The sequence below is a fragment of the Agelaius tricolor genome, unplaced genomic scaffold, assembly GCF_023055355.1.
Source record: "Agelaius tricolor isolate 1412-34295 unplaced genomic scaffold, bAgeTri1.0.p SCAF_32, whole genome shotgun sequence".
Lineage (NCBI taxonomy): Eukaryota > Metazoa > Chordata > Aves > Passeriformes > Icteridae > Agelaius > Agelaius tricolor.
The window spans coordinates 6,278,124-6,304,354 of NW_027269292.1; the positions used below are offsets into that span (position 1 = coordinate 6,278,124).

The window sequence follows — 26,231 nt, forward strand, 5'->3', positions numbered from 1 at the left end:
CTGGGATCGGTCTCGTGTGGTTGTTTCTAATTAATGGCCAATCACAGCCCAGCTGTCCAGACTGTCTCAGTCACTCACAAGCCCTTGTTATCATTCTTTTTCTATTCTTAGCCAGCCTTCTGATGAAATCCTTTCTTCTATTCTTTTAGTATAGTTTTAATGTAACATATATCATAAAATAATAAATAAAGCCTTCTGAAACATGGAGTCAAGATCCTCATCTCTTCCCTCATCCTGGGACCCCTGCAAACACCACCACACCTGAGCTGCTGGGTCAGGGGGGCCCCTGGGGAGCAGCAGCCCCAGCAGCCTCAGCAAACTCAGTTTTAAGCATCCACAGATGCAGGATATGGTTAATTTCCCAGAATACTCAGTGACCTTCCCATGGGTGACTCTTCCAGTTGGTGCTGCCTTGAATATTAATTAGGTACACACAGCCCCTGTTGGGATGTGGATCTTTCACAGGAGTGCTGGCTACAGTCTTCAGTTATGGGCTTAGAGGATGGGAAAATGGAGAAAAACCAGGGAGAACTTTGGAAAGCCACCCCACCTGTGCAGAAATACTGCTCAGAAAGTGGGGAGGATGGGGCCAGGGACAAGAAGAGGAGGATGCAGGACAGAGGCTGGATGTGGAGGGGATCTCATCCCCAATCCCTGCACGTTACCAGAGCTGTTTATCTCAGCTCCCTTCTCCCAGGGTGTGCTGGGTGTGTTGGGGTCTGTCAGTCACTGCCAGGCCCTGCACAATCCCTCCTCTCCTGGGAGTGCCACAAAGGTAAAACACAGCCAATTAAGGATGCATTTTCACAACGAGCAGGGGAGAAGAGTTTTCTTACTTGAAGACTAGAGGGATTTTTGCAAAACACAGTGACTTTTGGGACCACATTTTTAACAGCTTCTGATATGCAAGGAAGCAAAAACTGTGGCACTGCAGTGCCCAGGTCCCAGGGGTTTGGGGCTCTATGAACTCCCTCTGCATTTCTTTGGAAGCTCTTCTCCTAGGGCGATAAATTTTGACTTTTGGGCTTGTTTGATTTGCATCACCTTGAAGAAACAGCAGCAAGATCCTTCTGTGAACCAGACACGACCCCAAAGCTCTAGAATGCCCTGCTCTGCAGGAACTCCAGCCCTGCCAGTTCCAGTGGGGCTCACCAGAGGAGCTGGAGTTTTACCTCTGGGATTGGGTCCGAGAGGAGGCTGTAGAGCTTCTCATGGGCGCTGTCTCTCACTCCACACCACCTGGCTGAGTCGAAGTTCTGCCAGATCCTGCCCAGACAAATGGCCACCCACTGCCTGAGGAGCGGGTGGGGATCGTTCAGCTGCTCCAGGCAGATCGCTATCAGGTTCCCCTGCAGGCAGGCTTCCTGCAACACAAACCGAGCCTTTTGTTTGGGATGACAGCTTCCCACCTCATCCCCGCACAACGAGACTATTTCTGAAGGAGTCAGGAAGCCAAGAGAAAATAATCGTTCAGTGGTTCCAGACTGATTTTGTTACAGAACACCAGCAGCACCAAGGGAAAGGCAGCTAGAGTTGATTAGATAGTTGAGCATTAAAATGCTTTCTGCAATGCATAAAGCTTGGGTTTTCCTCTTTGGAAACATTCCTTGCACCTGTGAGAGCCCCAGGGTTTATGGCTCAAGCCACAGACCATTCCCAGCCATCAGGCTCCCACTGGACAGGACCAGAACTCTTCCTGTGCAGTGGCTGTGCAGGGACCCCTGTCCTTGTCCCCCTCTGCCAGGTGCTGGGTGCAGAACGTCTGTCACATCTCCAGGCCAATTCTTCTCTTAATCCACACAGAAATAACAAAAACCAATATCCCAGTTCAGTTTCCAAGTCCAGGTTTGGGCTCAGTGCAAGCCAGGACCCTTGTACCAAAGCCAGGGCATGAGGCAGAGAGAGGTGGCAGAGGATGAGGGGAAGGGCTGCTGGGACTCACCTGCCCCGTGTTGTAGTTGTTGACAATCACAGCCAGGATGAAAGCTGTCATGGTCCTGTGCTCAGCCTGAAAACAGCACACACTGAGGTGAGCTGGGGGCAGGAACAGCCACAGCCCACCCTCAAACAGGGCACCATCCCCAGAGCCATGGCAAAGAAGGAGAAAATCCCAGCTTTCCTTCCCCTTTCTTGGCCCTGTTACACCCCAGCATGCTCCCAGTCAGCTCTGGGGAGACCCCAAACACCCTTATGGGAACCCAGCTGCTGCAGAGGGAATTGCCAGAGCTGTGGGGCAGTTCCCTGCTCCAGCTGCACCCCCAGGGACCCTGCTTTCACAACCCCAGAGGAGATTGCTCAGCCTTGGCTGGGTGGTGCCTGTGCCCACAGCCCAGCAGTGGCTGCCCAGCACAGCTCTGGGTGCCACTGCAGGGGAAGCAACCCCACATGGCAGCAGAACTGCAGAACATCAGCTAAAACAAGGCAAGGAAATGCTAAAGAGCCTGAATAAATGTGACTTGTCCTTACTGGCATGTAGGGATCTGCCAGGACTGAGAGGAAATACTTGTGCCCATTGTCCTTCACCAGGTCAGCCTGGCACGACTGAGAGAGAGACAAGAAAACCACAGTGAGAACACAGCACACACATTCCTTCCTCCAATAATGTACAAACCTTTCACTTCTCAACCATTTCTCTCCCACCTTGTTTCCTTTTGAGAAGCCAGATGAAGCTCAAGCCCTTCCTGGGGGCTGCAACCAGACAAGGGGCAGGGCAGGGAAGCCTCTGCCACTGCCAGAGTGCCACAAACAGCAGGAAATGAGAGCTCCTGTGTGGGCAGGAGCCAGAGCAGCCACCTCTGGGCCACCATGAAGCTCCCCAGGAATTTCTGTCTCCAGCAGAGCCAGCCCAGGCTGCAGAGCAGCCCCTGGGGAGCTGGGCTGACACACCAGCTCAGGCTCCACTTCTGGGGTCACTCCGAGAGGATCCACGTGCAGAAAGTGAAAATGGAAGGGAGGAAACCCTGACTTGGCATCAGCTCCCTGTGGCACGGGACAGGATCATGCATTTTTCATCAGGAGGAGAAGGGGAAGGAGGGAACCAATTGCTGAAAGGGGAGGGGGGGTGGCAAGGCAGCGATGCAAGGGAATATTTTAGTGCTGAGGAGAGGGAAGCTGCTGGTTTTGGCAGAGCCAGGAGCAGAGGGCCTGGACTGCTGCCAGGCTGCAGCTACAGGAGAGGCTTCCCCGACCCCTGCAGGGCCCAGGCTCCTCTCAGAGCCTGCCAGGGTCAGCCCCGTGTGTTCCTCACCCAAACCAGCCCCTGGACAGCAGCACAGGGAGCTGCCCAGGCCACCCTGCTGCCCAGGAGGGAGCAGGGCCACACCTGAACCCCTCTGTGCTGGGAACCAGGGGAGCCCAGCAGCACTGACACCTCCTCCTCCTCCTCCTCTGGAGGGCATAAACAGCTCCTCTGGCAGTGAGAGCACAGCCTGACCCAGCCAGGCTGCAGGCTTGGTGTGCAAGTTCAGACTCACAGCAAATATTCTGTCTGCAGGGAGCTGCTGCCTGTGCCCCCCCAGCAGCATCCTCAGCACCTCCTCCTCCTCCCTCCCACGCCCAGCATGTGCTGCTGGAATGAGTGAGTGAAACAGCACAAAGAAACCCAAACCCACCCCTTCAGAGGGGTTTTTGTGTGTGTTTTGCTGTTAAGCTCAGCCCACAAACAAGTGAGGCAGTGCCAGAGCATGGGAGGGAAGGTGTGAGGGGCAGGACAGCACATGGGAACCACACCTGAGTGAGCCCTGGCACACACCTGGGGCTGAGGCACCACAAATGAGCTTCTCCAGAAGAGCCCTGAGATGAATAGTTTTCATTTTCTTTGCTTTCCCAAATCCTCTTAGGATGTTAATGAAAATATTGTTGTAAAACTAAACCTGACGATGCTGGATCAACAGCAGGAAAACCTTCACAAATTCAGTGCTATGCTCCATACTGAAGTGCAGGAGAGATACAAAAATAACCCCCAAAGAGGAAAGATCCAACATCCACAGCAGGTCAGACATTCTACATGGACTTCCAATTGTGCCTGAATTGATGTGAGCACCTCTCCTAATACTTGTCCAGTGCTCCACTAATTGCACCCACAAACCACTGGCTCAGAGACACCACTCTACAAATTTCCCTGCAACTACTCACCAGCTCCATTGTTCATTTGCAAGCCCAGCAAGCAGGGCTCTGGCTGGGGCAGGAATACTCACACTGTCCACTGCCAGGATCTTGGCCCAGATGAACACAAGGAGAGGCCTCAGCTCACGAGCTGAGCTCTGCAGGAGCTTCAGCACATAGGGGAAGATGCCAACAGAGAGGGCCTGGAGGGAGGGAACAAATCAGTAAAAGCCAAACCCCCCGTGGCAGCTGAGCCCCCAGCAGGGCCCAGGGTGCAGCATCTTTACAGACACAGCTGGGAAACCTGGTAGGAAATAATTCCCCAGTAAAGAGGGGATCCCCGTGTGTTTGTCTGTTGTTATTTTCATCTTGAATGGCACCAGGTATTCCCAGACTCGTCTGGTCCACAGAGACCCCGAGTTAATCCAGCAGCAGCCTCCTCTCCTCACAGCCTGGGCTGTTTTATGCTCACCTCCCTCAGCTCTCCCAGCTAAACACATCACAGAGCTCAGGAATTCCAGCCTTCCCACTGGGAATTACCAGGTCTCTCCAGGAGGAGGTAAAGCCAAGCACTACAAAGTGCCATCACTGAGCTGCTCCAGGACCAGCTGCTGCTTCATCTTCATCACTTTTATCATCAAACAGCTCCATTTACAGGAGTGCTTTAAACTGCTCCTGCTTAATTCTTATTTATGCTCCACACTGTGCTGCCACTTTCCAAACTGCAGAATGCAGCTGCTGCCTGCTCAGAAGAGCTTGTAAAACCCAGACACCAAACAGATAAAGGAGGAGAAGGAAATGATGCAGCCAGTAAGCTGAAAGAACACAGAATAAATGCGTGTGCTTTTTTTGGCTATTTATTTTGTATGGTATTTCCTCCTGGTTTGTCCCTGGCATTATTTCACACTCAGCTGCTCCCTGGGAGCTCCCCTGGCCGCACTGGGCAGGGGCAGGGGCTGGGTGTGATGAACACAAACCCGTGTGGCATCGCTCCCTTTCCCACACACCAGCACAGGACCGGGTCACCGCTCAGAGCCGTGCTGGGGCTGCCCAGCTCCCTCCCCTCAGGCAGCAGCTGCACCCACGGCCCTGCAGAGCACAGGGAGGGGGAATGGAGCCCAGTGCAGCCCCCACGCACCAGACTGACAGCCCAGGGCCCCAGGTCCAGGAACCTCCCCAGCAGGTCCAGCGCTCGCAGCCGGTGCACCTGGCTCAGCAGCACCTGCAGGGACAGCACAGGGAGGGAGGGTCACTGCTGGGGCACAGGAAACAGGAAAGCCTGATCAGCATGAGTGCCTGGCAAAAGACTGTGAGAATATGGAAACTGTGAGAGAGATGGAAATGAAAGCAAGCTTTGAGATCCCTCAGTCACTGAACAACTGCAAAACAATGGTGTGGCTGATCCCCTTTTGATGGAACAACACCCTCTGCTTGCAGACAGGCCCAAGGGGCAGAGCACACCCTGCCAGCTTGGCAGAAGGGCCCAAAGAGGAGTTTTTAGGGTTTAAAATGTAACACAGTATGGGAATGTAATGATTCTTATAGGCTGTATGGAAATGCTATAGGATTTCTATCTTGTACTAGATTGGTTAGTGAGAAAGAGAATATTCAGCACAGAAGAAGATTGATTGTATTGTAACAGGAACCTCCCATCCTCTCTTTTACTCCTTTACTCTTCCTCTCATCCTCTTTACCACACTCTTGCCTTCTCTCTCTTTACTTCTTTTGGGCCTCTGACACAGCCTGGCACCCAGCAATGCCCCTGTGCAGGATCTGTGCCAGCCTGGCACCCTGCACTGCCCCTGTGCAGGATCTGTGACACAGCCTGGCACCCAGCAATGCCCCTGTGCAGGATCTCTAACACAGCCTGGCACCCAGCAATGCCCCTGTGCAGGATCTGTGCCAGCCTGGCACCCAGCAATGCCCCTGTGCAGGATCTGTGACACAGCCTGGGACCCTGCACTGCCCCTGTGCAGGATCTGTGACACAGCCTGGCACCCTGCACTGCCCCTGTGCAGGATCTGTGACACAGCCTGGCACCCAGCTGGAGCAAACCCTGAGGGTCCCAGCTGCCTTGCCCAGCTCCTGGTGCTGGTTGCTGCAGCAGGAGCCAAGGGACAGCTCCAGCCCAGCCTCCCTCTGCTCCCCAGGCTCAGGAGCACAGGAGGAGGCTTTGCTTTCCTTGGCAAATCAATATCCCAGACTTAAGAGGGAGCAAAAGGTCATGTTGGTCGTTAATAAAAATCTCATTAAAATGGAGTCTGACAACGCTAATGAGGTGGTGCTTTGCTGGCTTATACCTAGCCTGGTGTGAAATATTAACAGATAGACTTGCAGTTCTTAATCTCCTTAACAGATGTAAGATATTGGAATGCAACGTTTAATCCCCAGTTTAAATTGAGGAACATCCTTCAGCATGGATCTCAGGGAAAGAGACTCCTTGATTTACCTCCCCAATTCCATCCCCTCCTCAGTCTGTTTGCATGCTGCATATTGAAATTAGATGATTTTTCATGTTTAATATTGAAGAATAACTGAATGACTTGGCTCACATCTCACACTCTGGATGACTGGTACGGGGCACTGAGGTGGTGCAGGAAAGGTCCAGAAGAAAGCAGGGGGATGTGATCACTGCTGCTGTGGGCTCACCCTGAATATCAGAGCTCAGATCTCAGGGCAGGTCACAGGAGAGAGGATTTTGGCCATCCTGCCCTAGTTGGCACCAGCCTATTCCATCAAGCAGCCCAGCAATAACAGGGGCAGCTCTTTGGGACTGCAGCAGGAGCAGAGAGCAGAGGCTGGAGCAGGGTTGGGACAGCAGCTGGAGCTGGCAGGGGGCACAGATGTGACACAGCTGGCACCCTGCAGCCTGCAGAGGAACCAAGGGACCCCAAACTCTGTCAGGAAAGGGAACTGACTGCAAAGGCTGTCTGGGTGAGGGTGAACCCCCAGCTCCACACTCTGCCCTCAGCACATTCCCCAGAGCACTCTGGGGCTGACTGGAGAGGCTCTGGTTTGCCATTAACACCCCAAACAAAGCCCTGGGCCTGGCAGGATTTCCCATTCCCAGCTCCCCAGTGGCTCTGCACAACACCCTGAGCCCAGGCTGAGACGTTGCAGAGCCTGGGGAGAGGATGGGGGGCAGCTCCTTAATTCCATTATTCCCTCTGTGCTACCCCCCACACCAGCCCTGTGTCCTCAGGCAGAAATGGGGAGTTAATTCCATCCAACACCAAATTAGGGACGAGCCAGGACACAGGGGGCTCAGGGACATGGCACAGGCTGTGCTTTGGCAGGCAGCCCCTCACAAGGGCAGGATGAAGGCAGCCTGCAGGGGCCTGTGCACAGGAGATGGCACAGAGTGACTCCCACAGGGACCAAGGCTGGCCAGGCTGTGTGTGCTGCTGCTGTTCCTGATGGTTTCTCTCCTTGGGGTCTGAAACAGAGCAGAGAGGGTCTGAAACTCCCTCCCTTCCTGCCCTGGATCAGCTGGGCTTGGCTTCTCAGGATGCTCAGACCTGTTACCAACCCATCTTACTGCACTGTACAATTAATGTGCTGTAATTATAACAACAATTACACTGTCCCAGCTCGGATTTGCTCCAGGCAGGAGCACAGGTTCCTGTGCCAGGTGAGCTCTCAGTTCCACTGCAGTCACGCTCCTGCAGAGCCTGCTGGTGCCAAACAATCCCTTGGAAAGCAGCAGAGTTGGAGCTGGAGCACAATCCTGCCTGCTTCCATGGCAGTGACAGAGACAAACCACACATCTGCTTATCCACCTCATCTCTCAAGGCTTGGGAGACTCAGGAAATTAAAATCTGGTCTTGCAGAGTTGGATGGTGCTGTCAGTCACAGGCCCAGCTGACAGGGAAGGGGAGTCTCCTCCCAGATCCCTGTACAAGGAACATTCCTTTAAAAGAAAGGCTTTAAATTGTGCTGCCCACAGGTCCCTGGCTGGGGTTTGCATTTCTGTCAGCACAAACTGCAGGGCAGGGGAGGCCAGAGCAGGCTCCAGATGACAGCTGCAATCCTGGCCCTGCCATAGGACATCACCTGAAACACCAAGTTCTGCCTCCCCTGCATTTCCTCTCCTTCCAACACGAGAGCTCTGCCTCACCTGAGCAGTGTCCCCCACGCTGCAGGTGTGCAGAGCTGTGGGCCCCTGCAGCAGGATCCAGCCCCTCATTAAAGGGAGCTCCAGCCCCACATTAAAGGGAGCTCCAGCCCCACATTAAAGGGAGCTCCAGCCCCACAGCAGAGCCCAGGCTGGGTGCTCCTGCAGCAAGGCTCCAGCCCCACATTAAAGGGAGCACATCCCAGGCTGTACCAGAGGGATAAAAGACATTTCCAAACGATTTATGCTGCAGTAACTTCCACTTTCTGAAAATGGCAAGATAAAAGTCTCTGCCTGACAGAGCTGGGACACAGAGGAGGTGCCAGAGGAGGGACAATGAAGATGTGCTGCTCTGAGAGAGGCAGACATGGACCAGAGCCACGGGATGGGCCAGGGAGAGAGCACTGTGGGTCCATCCACGTGGCTCTGTGAACTCACAACCAGCTCTCATTTACCCTGGAGAAGCCCCTGGTACTTGTGTTCCCAAAGGCCACCGGGGGCAGGAGAGGGAGCAGGAGAGACAGGGACACATGGCAGGGGCAGGGAGAGACAGGGACACCCCTGGGACAGGCAGGGACAGACAGGGAGAGACAGGGACACCCTTGGCATGGGCAGGGAGAGGCAGGGACACTCCTGGCACAGACAGGGACAGGCAGGGACACATCTAGGATGGACAGGGAGTGACAGGGACACCCCTGGGACAGGCAATGAGAAGCAGGGACACCCCTGGGACAAGCATGGATCCCCCTGGCATAGGCAGGGAGAGACAGGGCCACTCATGGCATGGACAGGGAGAGGCAAGGACACCCCTGGGATGGGGAGGGAGAGACAGGGACACCCCTGGCATGGGCAGGGAGTGACAGGGACATTCCTGGGACAGGCAGGGACAGCCGTGGCACTGACAGGGACCCCCCTGGCTCTGACAGGGACCCCCCAGCCCCTGACAGGACCCCCCCAGCACTGACAGGAGCCCAGCACTGACCTGCAGGACGATGGGCAGCTGCTCCGGGGGGTTGCGGTTCTCCACGCCCATGGTCAGCCACACCTGGAAGGCCGTGAGCTGCTCGGCGAAGAAGGGGCTGTGCTGGGGGAGCAGACAGGGAGAGCAGCCTGGGTTAAACACCAGGGAGGGGAGGCAGGAGCTCTGCCAGCCCTGGGCCTCACTGTTCCCTGTGCTTTGGAACTGGCTCGTGTTTGCTTGGGCTTTTCTAAATGCACAAAACCTTCCCAACGACTGAGCAGACACACATCCCTTAAATGTGGTGGGGAAAAGGAGGAAAGGGTAGAGAAAGGGGAAAAGTGAGCACAGAAGGTCCTGGGGAAGCTGGCTGCTCTCTGCCCAGAGCAGCAGATGGAGCAGCAGAGGATTTATCTGCTCTGCAGAGGCCATTTCACTCCTGCAGCAGCACTCAGAGCTGCTCTGCCCCGTCCACAGACACACAGCCCAGGTGCAATGAAAACAAATTCCTTATCTCATCCATCACCCCGAGGATGTGCTGCAAACACAGGGTGAGAATGCACTGACCAAAGCAGCTTCCAGCAGGAATCCACAGAGAAACAGCAATCAGTGGGGAAGGAGGGAGGCAAGAGATGGAGCAGGGAGAGAAACCCAGCCCAAAGCCATCCCTGTGGGAGCACTGGGAGCCCCCAGGCCCGTCCCCACCAGGTTATTGTGTTTGCCAGGTCTGGGCAGGCAGGAACAGCCTGGGAATGCCAGGAGAGGTTTGAGATGTGCTGCAGAGACAGCCCAGCCCCAGGCTGTGCCCAGGGCTGTGCCCAGGCCAGGCTGCAGTGCCAGCCCCCAGCAGGTCCCTGTGCCTCTCCCCAGCCCTGCCAGGCTGACAGTGGCCACAGGGACTGTCCCTGCCCTGCTCCTGACCACCTGGCTGCACTCTGAGGCTGAGCCTGCCTCCATTCCAGCCCAAATCCACAACAAACCCCATTTGTCAGGCCTGAAAAGCAGCCTGGAAATTGCTCCCAGCCCAGCCTGAATCGATCTCCAGCTGAGAATGGCCACTCTTCTTCGTGACCTCCTGCCTGATCCCAGCAAGTCTGTGCCTCTGCCCACCCCACAACACTCAGAAATCTCCTGAATTTCAGCTCGCTTGACAGAGAATGCCCAGCTGAGGGTTAACACTAATAAAAAAGCCTCCAACGGCATTGTTAGAGACTGGAAGTAAAAATGAACGTAAGGCAGGAGAAGAAAAATAGTATTTTTTCCATTCTAAAGCAGAGCACAGAGTGAGGAAGGCGAGGGTGGGAGGATAAAGGCCTCAGGGCATCCTCATCAGCCCCCAGCCTGGCAGGAGCCCACAGTTCTCCTGCTGCACTCAGGGCTTTGCAGACAGCCTGCAATTACAGCCAGAAAACCTGGGCAAGTTTGGGAATATAAATAAACTGCAAAAATGCTGCTGAAAATTAGAGAGACATCAGGGTGGAGCGGGGACCTGAGCTTGTACAGTAATTGTTATTTAAAGGTTTCACTTCATGGAATGTCAAAGGAATATCAAGAAAAGAATAAAGGAATTTAAACTAAACATGATATTAAAAATTTTACTTTTCTGAGAATAAATAAAGCAGAAAAAACCCCAGAGACTCCTGTTAACAACACTGAGCTTAAGGGAACTCTCTGGACATACCCTCAAACTCTATTTTATATTTGAAAAGGTCTCTAATAAGAGATAATTTTCACATTTAGGCCTCTAATTTCAAAACTTGTGGCCCTTTTGGGTAACAGCCCCTGGCCAAGTTGGAGAGCTGTGGAATGTTCTGAGCCAGGTCTCAGACATTGCTTCTGCTGCCAGGAGCTTCCTGGGGGCTGGATCACGCAGCAGGGAAGGCCTTAAACTTGATTTTAGTCTGTTCCTCAAAGGGAGAGTCACAGAACTCCAGAATGGTTTGGCTTGGAAGGGACCTTAAAGCCCCTCCGGTGCCACCCTGTGCCAGGGTGCTCCAACCTCCAGGGGCAGCCTGTGCCAGCCATCTGCAGCTTTTCCCAAACACAAACCCTCAAAGTGCAGCAGCAGCAGCAGGGCTGAGCTGAGCTGGGTGCCAGGGATGCAGGGAGCTGTGCCCACGTGCCAGGACAGCCCCCAACTCACCCTGAAGGCAGTTCCCTCCTCGATGATGGTGGGCAGCTGGGAGAGGCAGATGTCAACAGCAAGGTCCCAGGCTTGCCTGCAGGGAGAGAGGGGAGAGAAGGCATCACAGGGGATCCTCAGGAACAGCAAGGGAAACTGAAATCCTGACCATCCAGGAACGTGGGCAGTGTTGGCTGGCTCAGGAGTGCTCAATCTTCCCTGTTTCCAGGGAGAAATGGGAAAAACACCTGAAGGAATTTCTGCAGCACTGGAGAATGTCAGCCCACAGGGCCTTTGAGGTGTGTTTTACTATGCAGGAGAATGGCTCAGAGAGCACAGACAACTGCTCTGATTTTGGCTGCCCACAGAAGGACTCTGAGGGTCACTCACTGCAGCAGCACATGAAGATGCTGAGCTCTTCACAGTCATTTTAGGTAAGCAGCACTAATACTGCTACAAAAATGCCCAAAGCAGCCCTGTGAGGTCAGATCTCAAAGGCTTTAAAGTGTTATCAGAAAGAACAAACAAAAAATTTAAAAAGAGATTGGAGTAGATTAAAATGAAATCTCTTTTTGATGCTTCTAAAATCAGGCTGCTGGAAAGAGCCACACAGCCAACATCACCCAAACCACTCAAACCTCTGCCAACCTTCCCAAGCTTCCAGAACAAAAACCACAACATGAAACCTTAACCCTCCTGCTCTCCACAACCAAGGGCTGTTGATTAATGTCAGCTGTGGAAGAGGCCCTGCTCAAGCCACATACTTCAACTGCTTCTCCAGCCATTCCAGAGCAGCCCTGAAATGATTCTCCAGCCCTTCCAAACCACCCCAAGTGCTGCTTCTGTTCTGTTCTGTCTGTGCAAAACACGAATCCTCCCAGCCCGTGGGACACCAGCAACCAAAGTAAAACTTCTCTGCTTCCAACCAGTGGAACAGTGCTCCCTCCTCAGAGCCTCAGGGCTCCACACAGGTTACACACAGGTTACTCAGTGTGCTGGCTGAACAGACAATGCCATTAAATTCATGTTACAATAATTACAAGATTCAAACCAAGCCACCAATGAATGGGAAAGGAATAAACCCCGGAGGGTGGGGAGAGGAGGAGCAGGGAGAACTGTGGCACAGAGCTGGTAACAGGGATGGCTGGGAGGAGGAGGAGGAGCAGTGACTGACAGCTTTAATATCCCAGAGGGAACAGGAAAGGTGGGCACGCCGTGGATGTGCTGCCTAAATCCCATCACACAAACAAGAGATAAATTTGGGAGCAGCAGGGACCCAGGATGGGAGGAGCTGCATCCCACCAGTGATTTATGAAAGGCAGAGATCAGAGCACCCCCTCAGCAGAGACTGCTGTCTGCAAAGTGCTCTGCAAGATTTGCTCTCACTGCATTTGGGACACAAAGGGCTCCACATCTTTCTCTGCTCCCTCCTCACTGCTCTCTCCCAGTAGCTCCAGGCCCTCCACCCTGACAGTGACACACTGATGTAGCCACAGGTGACAGCCCTGTGAAACACCCAGGGCTTCAACTGAGCTCTGCTATGAAGGAAGGTGTTAAAGAGGATTATTTTTAATATTACCTTGAAGTAATTGCACACAGATGAAAGCTCTCCTTAGCAGGAAGATTGACTCCGTTTAAAAAAGGGATTTTGCTTATCCCAAAGCCAAGGCAGCACCGCAACAGGAATGGTGTGTGGAGGGACCCCACCTCAGCCCAGTACCCTTTCTCTACACCAGGACTGTCTGAATGTTCAGTAATTTAACACAAACTCATCAGCTGCCTCTTTGCTTCCCAGAGCTGCTGCAAAGTTTGGACTTCAGCAAAGAACAGAAGGGAGAGTCCCAGCCCTGCCCAGGGACTGTTCATTGCCCAAACCCATGAGCTCCCAGGCAGTGGAACCCCAATGAACAGAGAGAGCAGAGTCCCAGCCCTGCCCAGGGACTGTTCATGGCCCAAACCCACCCAGAGCCAGGCAGTGAAACCCCAGGAGCAGAGAGAGCACAAACCCAGCCCTGCCCAGGACTGTTCACTGCCCAAACCCACCCAGAGTCAGGCAGTGGAACCCCAGGAGCAGAGAGAGCACAAACCCAGCCCTGCCCAGGACTGTTCACTGCCCAAACCCACCCAGAGCCAGGCAGTGGAACCCCAATGAACAGAGAGAGCAGAGTCCCAGCCCTGCCCAGGGACTGTTCACTGCCCAAACCCACCCAGAGCCAGGCAGTGGAACCCCAATGAACAGAGAGAGCAGAGTCCCAGCCCTGCCCAGGGACTGTTCATGGCCCAAACCCACCCAGAGCCAGGCAGTGGAACCCCAGGAGCACTGAGAGCACAAACCCAGCCCTGCCCAGGACTGTTCACTGCCCAAACCCACCCAGAGCCAGGCAGTGGAACCCCAGGAGCAGTGGGGATGTGAGATTTCTGAGAGCAGAGTCCCAGCCCAGGCAGAGCCTGTCTGGCTGCACCCACGGGTACCCATTAGCTGGCAGCTCCTGGAGGCTGATTTTCTTACACTCAAATTTTTGGGCTGACTCAATGTCTAATGCTTTTAACTCTGTTCTTTTCTTTAATAATGTATTCCTAACGTCATTTAACACTCTCTTTTCCCCTGGGAGTGGTGGGTATTACCTGGCACCACCCAGGCACCAGGAACAGGAGTGTCCCTGCCTGGAGGAGCAGCTGGAGGGAGGCTGAAGCCACCCCTCAGCCCTGGGGCAGCTCCTCCTTCTGAGCCCCATTTCTGGAGCCATTAAATCTTTCCCAGCCCATTGTGTCTGTTGGCCAGGACATTCCCCATCAGTTCTGGCAGCCCAGTGCCAGCCATGCCCTGTGTGACACCCACCAGGTGCCAGCCCCAGCTCACCTGTGTGGCAGCCACCCTGCCACCTCCCTAAGCTGCTTTAGGGCACAGCTGGGCAGCTGCTCAGACACAGCTGTTTTTATGAACTGGTTATTGCTGTGAATATTTGGCACAGGTCTGAAATCCTTTCCTTCCCCCAGCACATCCCCCTGCTCCAGCCACGACTTAGGGCACAGGCTTTGCTATTTCTGTCCCACATCAAAGTCTCCTAGTCTGATAATGGGACCTGGAGATGGTAAGACTAACACACAGACACAAAAAAATATCAGGTTACAGTGTAATCTGAACGAATCTAATCCTTCAACAGCCCCAAATGCCTCTCCCAACAATCATTTTGCTCTTGCAGAGCCCTGAGTGTTTGGGTGCAGCTCCAGGAGCCTCATTTCCCTGAGGGATGGCTGGGCAGCCCTGATCCATCCTGCTCCACCTGTAATTGCCTCTCTGCATTATGGTTTTGTTTCCAGCCCCAATCTCCAGCTCCCTGTATTTGCAGTACATTATGACTCCTTTCAACCCAAATTTCATGGCCTGCAAACACACCACGGTGTTTCTATTAGGGATGGGTTGTAGCTCTTCCAAAGCATAATTAAGGCACTTGGGGTTTAATATATGACCTGTGTTAGGAAATATTTCCAAACACATTATTAGGTCTTTTCAGAGGCCGTGAATAAAAGCAGCTGGCAGCAGCAGTAATGCACAAACACTAATCCATCACAGCACAGATCAAGGTGCTGACAGAGCTCTGTGCTCAGGCACCACAGACAGAGCCACTCTCAGCTGCACAGCACAGCCAATCAATGGATATTAATATTAATGTTAATATTAATCCTGCATTAGGGCCCTGCAGTGAGGGCAGCACACAGACACAGCCCCAGGGGAAGGGGCTGAGCAGCACAGCTCAGCAAGCCAAGAAAAGCAGGAAAAGCAGAAATAAGGTGTCAGATTGTGTCTGAGGGGCACAGTCACAGAGATCAGCTCTCCTGACTCAAAGCACACTGCCCTGCTCGGTGAAGGGAGGAGTCTGACAGCTCCTGGGTCAAACATCCCCTCAAAAAAGGGAAATCCTCACTTTTCCTCAAGTTCCTGCTGAAAAGGATACTCCCAAATGAATTGGCCAGAACACCAGCTTGAAGGGCTGAGTTTTTGAAAAGGCAGAGCAGCTCCCACCTGCAGCAGCTGTGTTACAGCTGTGCCAGATGCCAGCTCAGAGCCAGCCCTGAGTGTTCCCCTCAATGTCACCTGGGGACCCCTCCACAGCAGAGATGGGCGAAGCAAAGGTTGATTTGGTGCCCCAGAGGGGGCAGTGGGAATCATCCAGGAGGTGAAAACTGAAGCTCAAGGATGAGGGACTGTTTGCAGAGCTGCTCCCACCACGTGCAGGCCTCGTCACAGCAGCCAGGCTTCCTCCCCAAATAATGCCTGGGGATCAAAACTCTGGGGAAAGTCTGGATAAAACACCCATCAGAAAACCCTGCTGGATCAGAGCCACAGAGCTGGGTTCCACAGGAGGCCCCCAACCCCCTGGCTGGAGTTTGATCCTTTGCAGCACCCTGTGGCCAACTCCCCTGCCCTCACCCATCACCCAGCTCACCCAAACTGTAAAATGGGTCTGCAGCTTTCAGAAAAGACATCCATTAGAAATTCCTGAGTGAAAGGTGATAGACAAGTAATTATTTTTAGAAAATATTTCAAGGAGCCCTAAATTAGTTTCTAAATCTGTCCTTACTAAAAGTTCCTAATAACCACTGAGCCACCTCGGACAAAAGTGGAATTTTCCCCTTTGCTGGATTTGCTGCAACCTGCACGTTTTTTGGAGGGCACTGAATAAAGTGTGTCAGTTCCCTGCTCCCTTGCTCTCTACCTCACCAGTGTTGAGGATTCACGTGGAAAAGAGCTCTTTGTGTCCTGTTCTTATGGAATTTCTTCTGGTAAATCCTACAAAGCAGCAGCAAAGGTGCTGTGCTCTGAGGGGCTTCACAAAGGTGTGTCCAGCACCATCCTGCAGCTTCCCAAAGGAATTTCCAGCACCACTCTGCTCCAAAACCACACTACAAGCCAAGAAAATGTGTTTGTAGACCTCACTGTGCTGCCATGTGAGTCTGAGAGAGATAAAAAGTGGGATCCAGGAGCTCCCAGTTTCATTCCTGTGGCTCATGGATGGCAACACCAACTCAAGTCAGGCCATATTCCCACAGGAAACCAGAAACACAGGCTTTTAATAGGCTGGCAATAAGAATGAATTATGTCCCTATAAGGAACAGAAAATATAGATTTTTAATATGCTGGCAAAAAAGCAAGCCATAAATAACTCCAGAAATTTACTGGTTTAATTTTGAAACTCCTGCACCATGTCCTACCCCGCTGCACTGGCAGAGTGCAGCTGATGGCTGGAACTCTGCCACATCCAGCAGCAGCTCAGAGTCACCAGGGTGGCTTTTCCTGGCCTGCCCTGGCTGTGCCAGCCCTGGGTGGCACTGGCAGAGCAGCCCATCCCAGTCACAAATGCCCAAAGCTCCTCAGGAGCTGCTGACCCAGAGCACTCAGGGTTCATTGTCTGCATGTCCCAGCACTCAGAATGTTCAGCTGCTGGCAGTTCCAGCCAGAGGCTCCCCAGCTTCCTCCAGGATTTCAATATTTAAAGCAGCTCTGTGGGACCTGCAAATGCCTCCTCGGTGTTTGCTGCACCTGCAAAGGCTCCTGGGGCTCCCTGCTGCCAGCCTGGCCCCACTCCCTGCAGAAACCATGGAATCATGGAATGTTTGGATTGGAAGGGACCTCAAGGCTCAGCTGATGCCATGGCAGGGACAGCTGCCACTGTCCCAGGCTGCCCTGAGAATCTGAGCTCCTCAGAGCTGCTGTCAGAGCTGCACTCATTCATCACCACCCTCTGTGCTCACCTTCCTGCACATCTGTATGGAACAAACCCATTAAAAAGCTCCTGCAAGTGCAGGCTGAGCCTCCCAGGGCCTTTACCTGTCACTCCCTCAGCCTTTGGCAAGGCTCTGCTCTGTCCCCCAGGACCCCCTCAGTGCCACTGCCCCCCTCTGTACCTGGCCCTGTTTGGTGCTGCTCTATTGATCACAGTGAGCAAGAAAATAAAAGCCAGAATTTTGGTTATTACTGTTATTATTATTATTTTTTTTTTACTATAATTGCTTGTGGGACATTGGTTTGATAGGCAGAACTGCATTTAAGAGCTTTTTGATAACTGTGCCACCTCCATTTCCGTGAATCATTTTAAAAGCAACAGTAAAAGTAGAGGAACTCTGGAGCAGGAATTTCTCCTACTGCAGCAACACAAGCTAAGGATCCTGCCCACCCCACACAATCCCTGGGGAGAACAAAGCAGAGGATGAGCCATTTCTGTGGTGTTCGAGTGAGAGCTGCCAGGGCTGGAGGGCAGCTCCTGCAGCACAGAATTACAGGATCACTGTGCAGAATTACAGGATCCCAGAGCAGGAGCAGCTTTGGGGATGGGCTTTAGCTGCCAAAGCTGTTCCACCCTGATCCACTGACTAACCTGCCACATTCACATTCTCTGGAAAACCCCTTTGCCCAGAAATTGTCTCCTGGGAAGCTGAGAAGCCTCAGAGAAAAGGAAAACAATTTTGATCTCATTTGCTTCTCCTGTGTTTTGCTGCTCTGGAATGTGTTTGGAGATTGTTCACCCACAGGTGATTGTTCCATTGCATTCTGCTGGGAGCTGTTTTCACTCTTTGTCCAATCAGGGCCAAGCTGTGTCAGGACTCTGGAGAGAGTCACGAGTTTTCATTATTATCTTTTTATCCTTCTGTAAGTATCCTTTCTGTATTCTTTAGTATAGTTTATTTTATTTTATTTATTATTTCATGATACTATATTAGATTAAAGAATACTATTCTATAATATAATATAATATATTAAAGAATAGTATTCTTTAATATAGTATCATAAAATAATATTATTATTGAATATAATATAATATCATTATATATAGTGTATATATATGGTATTCTTTAATATAATATAGTATCATGAAATAATATGATTCTTTAATATAATGTTGTATATCTATATATATACTATATATATATATACTAGATTTTATATATATATATATATATATATATATACTAGATAGATATATATATATATACACACTAGATATATATATCTAGTATTCTTTAATATAATATAGTATCATAAACCAATGAATTAGCCTTCTGAGCACATGGAGTCAGACCCACATTCCTTCCTTGGTCTGGGGGGAACCCAAACACCGTCCTGCCCCAGGCAAGCCCTGCACAGATCCAGGTGCAACCTTGGCATGGTGTGGGCAGGAGGAGACCCTGACGTGTCCCCGTGGGCAGGGACAGCTGCCACCACCCCAGGGTGGCCCTGCAGGCCCAGGGAAGCCCAGCACTCACCACATGGCGTGCATGTAGGTGGGGGGCAGCCTGGGGCTGCTCACGGGCGTGCAGTTGTAGGACCTCATGATCCTCTCTGCCAGCAGAAAGTTCCGGAACAAGCTGGCCACCAGCAGGTCCTGCCGGAAGAGCTTCTGGAACAGATCTGAGAGAGATGGCAGCAGTCAGCACGGGCATCGTGTGAAAAGGGCTCAGGACACAAAACCACGGGAACGCTTCGTTGCAGTCAGGAGGAATCCCCAGCAGCTCTGCAGGGATGGGACCACAACCAGGAAAGGGAAATTGTGCCTGCAGAGCTCCCTCAGACACCATGGCTACTCCATCCTACATTAACAGTCAAACAGTTCCTACCTTGGGCTCTTTTTTGCCTTTTCTGGATCAAATTCCCATTTTGGTGTCTCATTTCAGCTCATCCTAAGTTTTTGGAAAATTACTGAGGGAGAACAGGACCTCTGTGTACTGTTTAATCAAGAACTATCCATCTGTTAACTGGCAGTGTGATGTGCTCATGAGAAGCCAAAATGAATCCTAAAAGATAGCAAATGTGCTCTCTTCTACAGGGCAGAGAAGAATTGATGCTGTGTGAGCATTAGGAAGAGCAGGGTTGGAGAACTGTTTACAAATTTGGCTGCTTGTGCTCCAGAAGTACCAATTCAGAGCACAACAGGGGTGGAGAAACGAGGGATGAAGTTACTCATGGGAAACAAAACTGCCTTACCAGCAAAGAGGGGGGAAAAAAGCCTTTGTTCATGCTACTAACCAAGGCTGGAAGAAAACAGATTGCTCTGTACAAATTCAGTAAGAAAGAGAATTATACAAGCTACAACAATTGTGTTAGCACAGAAAAACCCTTTCTGGGTTCTAATCATCAGGTCTCTGCAATGCTCTGGTAAAAAGAACAAATACAAAACAAACTAGCTTTCAGCTCCATCCTGATCTGGTCTTCCAGTTTAATTTTCTCCTCATTTCAGCCTCTCATGGATGTGACTCCTCACCCCCCTCCCCGGCCCAGCCTCACCTCTGGGCAGGACGTTCCAGGCAATGGTGTCTGTGATGGCTGTGAAGATCCAGTTCAGCTCCCCCAGGGGGGTTCTCCTGTCGTTCAGCCTCCCAGGAATCCTACAAGTGGGAGATAAAACCCTTCATGAGACCCCTGCTATTGTGCCTTTGTCCTCATGAAGAAGTATCAGCAACAGGATGAGGAAGTTTCAGAAACGTGCAGCAACGTGCTAAGACATCCTGTGGATTTATTCCTAATCTAACCCAATTCCCTTTCTGTGACAGCTTTTAAATATCAGAAGTATCAGCACCAACACAGGAAGCCTTTCTGTGGCCACTCACTCCTCTGGCACGTGCAGCAGCACCATTCCCATGTATACACACAGTTCTAAACCAGCCAGAAATTCCCATCTTATGCAAAATTCCTGTCTGTCTGGGTAGCAGAGGAGAAGCACAGATCTCTGTGCAGTGTTTGCTAATGGAGCCCCGCAGCGAGCGCGGGGAACGCGAGGCCACGGAGGCTCTGCTGAGGATTCCCTGTCAATATTTGCATTGCAGAACACCCTCTGCAGCAGAGCTCAGCTCCCCGAGCCAGGGGGGCTTCCCTGGGATGCAAGGGGATCCCTGCTGAGCCTCCCCAGCCAGCCAGACTCTGCCTTGCAGCCTGTGATGGCAAATGGCACGGCAGCTTTGGATCCAGGAGAATTTCCCCACGGAAAGGGCGGCCAGGCCTTGGCAGGAGCTGCCAGGGGGGTTTGGAGCGTCCATCCCTGCCCAAGGAAGGGCTGGATGTGGCACTCTGGGCTGGGGACAAGGCTGGGCTCGGTGATCTCAGAGGTCTCTCCCAGTCCCAAAGGTTCTGTGTGACACCTCCGGGCCTGGCCAGAGCTGCTCAGACAGGAGCCACAGAGCCCCTGTGCCCAGAGAGGGGCCCACATCCAAAGCCCAGGCTGATCCAGGTGTGCCATGCCTGGGGTGGGGAAGCTCTGAGGAAGACAAAGGCAGGGAGGCAGCGCTGCAGAGAGTGCGGGTGTGAGCACAGCGTTGCCATGAAAACCATCCCTGGAGCAACAGCCTCCCTCTGCCCACAGGCTGTGCACTGCCCACAGGCTCTGCCTGCCCTGCCTGAGCCCCTGGCACACAGGAGCCCCTCCAGCACAGCCCCCCTGAGAGAGAGCACAGGGCAAACTCCTGGGACACAGCACCCCAGGGCTCTGGGGCACAGCAGCCCTGACACCAGGGCCAGGAGCTCTCTCTGGGACACAGAAACCACCCCTGGGACACAGAAACCAGCCCTGGGACACTGAAACCACCCCTCTGGGGCACAGAAACCACCCCTCTGGGGCACAGAAACCACCCCTCTGGGGCACAGAAACCACCCCTCTGGGGCACAGAAACCACCCCTCTGGGGCACAGAAACCGCCCCTCTGGGACACAGAAACCGCCCCTCTGGGACACAGAAACCACCCTTGGGGCACAGAAACCACCCCTCTGGGACACAGAAACCACCCCTCTGGGACACAGAAACCACCCCTGGGACACAGAAACCGCCCCTCTGACACCTTCCACTGAGATTTCCACAAGGGGCTGGAACTGCCAAAGCCAGGTGCAAAGGCAAACCATGAATTATCATCTTGCACTATAAATAATAAACAGACATTAAAACATGAGCAATTTCCAGCCCCTGACATTTGATAATGCTTCAAGTGGAAACAAACATTAATTTTAGTTTCACGTTTGTTATTCGTGGTGACTTTTATGGATGTGGTGCTGGTGCACAACAGCCTGGAGCAGGCTCTGCTCCTGCCACAGCAGGACCTTCCCCACGTGGTGACATCCAGAGGGGCCCTTTGTCACCAGCCCCAGGGACAGAGACCTGAGCTGGGGCCCAGGCACAGCCACAGACCCTCCTGAGCAGCCCCACAGGAGCAGGAACAGCTCTCAAGGCTTTGGTTGCTTTCCCCTTCTCGGGGGTTTTTGTTTAGAATTCCCTCCTTCTGCACTATGGCCCCAGGCTGAAAACCCCAGGAATGCCACAGACCATTCCTGCTGCCCTGGGGGGGGATTTTGGGAGAGGGGAGCCCAGTGCAGCAACAGAGATTAAAGCATCTTGTACATCCCCAATCCTTGGCACCCAGCTTTGGATTCCCATTGCCAGGGATCCATTCCCACAAACCATTCCTTAGGTTTTTCCCAAACTTTCTGAAAGCAGAACAAAGCCCAGCCCGTGTCACTCAGCAGCCACACCTCCAGCACAGATGATCTGAAGCCTTGGGATCAAAGAGAAAAGTGCCCCCAAGGCAGGAGGAACATGGACAGAGATGCTGCCAACAAAAGCCTCATCAGGTGGCAGCCAGAAGTTCCCAAATTCCCAACAATCCACCAAAACTCCTTTGTATTTTGCTGTCTGGCTCCAGCAAAGATTTTTATTTCTAAGCTAAGGCATTGTTTGGCTCCATCTCAGAAGATCTGTGATGGAAATGCACATCAGGACCCACCCCACGTTCCCTCATCAGGACATGGGCTGAGCCTGGATAATTGGAAATTGGAGCCCTTCAGAGAAGGTGCAGCTTCATTTAGCCTCAAAGTCTGCAGCTTAATTGCAATATAAACTCCTTCCCCATTTTTAAAGACAACTGAATTATAAATTACAATATACACGTAGGCAATCCAGGAATTATTCCAGCTCTGTCTCAAGACTGTAATAAAAATCTGTGTTTTCCATAATTGATAGAAGGAGCAGAGGAAGATGATGAGGTTTAAATATTTGATATCCACAGGAAGCTGCTGCTGGCACACACGTGTGCTGTGGCACAGACAGACCAAGAGCCTGAACAAAAACCCATTTCTGCCAGGAAACCTTTATTCAAAGAGGATTTAAGATCCAAGTGCTCTGTGAGGCTGAGTCAGAGCTGCCTCAGACCTTCAGTGACCTCACCACGTCTCTGATTAGAGACACTCTTGTAGCAATTGTAAATTAATTAACTTACCACAGCCATTGTTTATGCAGTGGCCTGAGGTGTCCTGAGTCTCCTCCTCAGCCCCAAACCTGTGCACCCCTCTGGCACTCGGCCCCAAGGAGGTTTTCCTTCCTGCTTTCCATCTCCTCGAGGCCACAAGAAACCCAAAGCCCAGCACCATTTCCCCAGAGCTTTCAGAGGAAGCAACACCCAGTGGTGAATCCTCTCCCTGAAAACCTCTCTGACAGCTCCTCTGAGACAGGGCTTGTCTCTGCTCTGTCAGTTGTAAACTGTATTTTTATTTTGCTCCAATGAGTGCCCCTGAGATGCAGCTTTATACAGATAATCACTCACTCTCCCCAGCTGAGAGGACAGAACCAATTTTTCCCATATAAAATTAACACAATTAAAACCCTCAACACTGCTGCTGAACCTGGCTAACCCAACACACCTCTGTGGAAGGGCTGGCAGCACTGAGAGGCTTTTTGAACCTCAGCTGATTGCAAACATGCCAAAATGGCTCAGGAAATGGGAGCTGCTGTGAGCTCACCCCATTGCTGATCAGGGTGCCCCCGCACTGTGCAGCCCTCTCTGAGCACCAGGGAGCTCAGGGAAGAATTTACACTTCTCACACCCAGATTTCTGCTCCCCGGAGCCCTTCCAGGACACACCAGTACACACAAAGCTTGACTTACTTCTCTATTAAATCCAGCGTGACTCCTGGCACCAGCCTGACGCTCTTCTGCATGCAGAACCTGGGGAGAGACAATAAAACAGAGCACGCTAATTGAGTGCTTAATGACCAGGCTCTGTGGGGAGGAGGCAGGAGGAGGGCTATGCACTGCACTGCTTCTGCTTTTAAAATGCTCTTTGGGCAGGGAACCTCAGCACGGTGTGATCAGAGCCGAGCCAGGCCCTCGGCATTTGTCACCCATTTGTCACCCTGCTGATTCTGGGGCCGTTTCCATCGCCAGGTGTCACAACTGGGCCACTGTAGCTGTCAGGGTGACAAGTGTAACAGCACACAGGGGGAAAAGGGTTCCCAGCATCCAGCACAGCCCCTGGGAGCTGCAGGACAGAGCAGGGAGGGTTGTGGTGCTGCTGGGGTAGTGCTCAGCTCTGGGAGCTGCAGGACAGAGCAGGGAGGCTGTGGCTGTGCTGCTGGGGTAATGCTCAGCTCTGGGAACAGCAGGACAGAGCAGGGAGGGTTGTGGTGCTGCTGGGGTAATGCTCAGCTCTGGGAGCTGCAGGACAGAGCAGGGAGGGTTGTGGTGCTGCTGGGGTAATGCTCAGCTCTGGGAGCTGCAGGACAGAGCAGGGAGGCTGTGGCTGTGCTGCTGGGGTAATGCTCAGCTCTGGGAGCTGCAGGACAGAGCAGGGAGGCTGTGGTTGTGCTGCTGGGGTAATGCTCAGCTCTGGGAACAGCAGGACAGAGCAGGGAGGGTTGTGGTGCTGCTGGGGTAATGCTCAGCTCTGGGAGCTGCAGGACAGAGCAGGGAGGGTTGTGGTGCTGCTGGGGTAATGCTCAGCTCTGGGAGCTGCAGGACAGAGCAGGGAGGCTGTGGCTGTGCTGCTGGGGTAGTGCTCAGCTCTGGGAGCTGCAGGACAGAGCAGGGAGGCTGTGGCTGTGCTGCTGGGGTAATGCTCAGCTCTGGGAGCTGCAGGACAGAGCAGGGAGGGTTGTGGTTGTGCTGCTGGAATAGTGCTCAGCTCTGGGCTCTGGGCGCTGCAGGACAGAGCAGGGAGGCTGTGGCTGTGGTGCTGGGATAGTGCTCAGCTCTGGGAACAGCAGGACAGAGCAGGGAGGCTGTGGCTGTGCTGCTGGGGTAGTGCTCAGCTCTGGGAGCAGCAGGACAGAGCAGGGAGGCTGTGGCTGTGCTGCTGGGGTAGTGCTCAGCCTTGCCTGGGGCTTCCCTGGGATTAGGGCACGGAGGGCAGGGATGGGAGGAACACGTCAGGTTCAGACACCTCTGTTATTCCATTAAAAAACTGCTGACTCCATTTCCTCAGCCTTACAAATCCCACTACTCCAGGAACAGCAGCCCTGGAAATGCAGTCCTGTCAGCAGTGCCTGGAAAATCCCCAGAGCTGCTCAAGCAGAGTGTGTGGGAAGGGGGGAGCTGCCCCCTCCTCCAGCCCTCCTGGGAGCACAGGGCAGCAGCTCCAGGATGGAAACCCAGCAATTCCAGCTTGGAATGGCTTCCCCTGACAGCTCCAGGATGGAAACCCAGCAATTCCAGCTTGGAATGGCTTCCTCTGACAGCCCCACATCCCCAGCCCAGCGCCCCAGCCCCTCAGGAACCCCCTCCCTGCTGTTTCAGGAGGAAAGTGCCCCTCAGTGCATCTCATTTCCCCCACTCTGGGGACACCAAGGGCCCAGCTGCCCAGCACTCCCATCTCCCTCATCTCTCCAGAGCCACATTATCCATGTCCAAAGGGTTTCTCCCCAGATCAAGGGGAGAACAATTACTTATTAAAAACAAGACATGCAGAGCTCATTTCTGAGATCCTGAGCACCTCTCCAGTTTCCCTGTGGCATCCCCTGCCTGAGGGGGATCCACTGGAGCTCAGGACTGGGACAGGCTCTGGGAAGCTCCTGGTCCCCAGGCTGTTCTCCTGATGTGTGTGTCATCCAGCAGAAAGAGAAGCCATAAAGATCCCAGGAACCTGCAGTGGGATCCCTGTGCAATCTGCTGAAATATAAAATTCTTATGACAATGCATTACAGAGCCATGCAGGGAAATTCCCTCCTAAACAGCCCCAGGCAGAGTCAGGCTGGCAAAGCCAGGTCTCTGGATGAGGCTGGAGAGTTTAACCCTTCTGGTGGTGCCTGGAAGGACCACGAGAGCAGCACAGCTCTGCAGGGTGACATCTGCTGCCCCCAAAGCAGGGTGGTGGCCCTGGAGTGTCCCAGGCCAGCTTGGATAGAGCTAGGAGCAGCCTAGGGCAGTGGAAAGTGCTGATATTCCCAAATTAGAGAAGATAAACCTCAAAGACCAGGTTGGAGAGGACTTGAAGCAGCCTGGGGCAGTGGAAGGTGCTGATATTCCCAAATCAGAGATGATAAACCTCAAAGACCAGGTTGGACAGGGCTTGGAGCAGCCTGGGGCAGTGGGAGGTGTCCCTGCCCATGGCAGGGGGTGGCACTGGATGGGCTTTCAGGTCCCTCCCAGCCCAAACCCAGAAATGCAGGAAATGGTGCTCAGTATCATGGGAATATTCTGAAACACAGCATAGTTTGTCTAAACCAATGTGGGACACGGGATTGACTGAGTTGACCCCAAAACCTCAAGCAGAAATGCAAACTGAATACATATGGGGAAGCCCCACAAAACACCTTCAACAGAGCAGCAGCAGGCACAGCTCTGGTCCTTCCTGGTGCCCTTCCCATGCTGGCTGTGCCTTCTGGAGGACAAAGTGCTCATCTCCAACTCCCCAGGCTGAGCAGCCCCCCAGGGCTCTGCTCCTTTCCCTTTGGGGTTTTCCAGCCCTTTCTAGGATCCCACCCCTCTGTACGGCCGGGACCCCACAGCCCCCAGGCCCTGGATGAGCTCAGCGTGTGGCTCAGCTCGTTGTCACCTTCCAGGAGCGATGGCACATGAGTCAGCCCTGAGCTCAGCCTCCAGGGAGCTGCCTGTGCTCCGGAGCCCCTGAGGCAGAGCTGCAAACGCTCCTCACCACCCCTGCCTGCCTCCCGGCAGCCGGATCCGG

At 53.0% G+C, this 26,231-nt stretch overlaps 1 protein-coding gene across 2 annotated transcripts in view; it reads right to left on the reverse strand.

Annotated features, from left to right (window-relative positions):
• RPTOR (regulatory associated protein of MTOR complex 1) overlaps positions 1-26,231 on the reverse strand; it is a 108,928-nt gene that overhangs the window by 47,425 nt on the left and 35,272 nt on the right. For both annotated transcript variants that reach the window (XM_071451539.1, XM_071451538.1), the window contains exons 7-16: positions 23,216-23,275; positions 19,580-19,680; positions 18,562-18,706; positions 11,320-11,395; positions 9,201-9,302; positions 5,243-5,326; positions 4,197-4,307; positions 2,467-2,541; positions 1,943-2,008; positions 1,173-1,364 (exon numbers count right to left, since the gene is read on the reverse strand). In XM_071451539.1, coding sequence (XP_071307640.1) covers positions 1,173-1,364; positions 1,943-2,008; positions 2,467-2,541; positions 4,197-4,307; positions 5,243-5,326; positions 9,201-9,302; positions 11,320-11,395; positions 18,562-18,706; positions 19,580-19,680; positions 23,216-23,275 — 1,012 coding nt within the window. The remainder of the gene's footprint in view (positions 1-1,172; positions 1,365-1,942; positions 2,009-2,466; positions 2,542-4,196; positions 4,308-5,242; positions 5,327-9,200; positions 9,303-11,319; positions 11,396-18,561; positions 18,707-19,579; positions 19,681-23,215; positions 23,276-26,231) is intronic.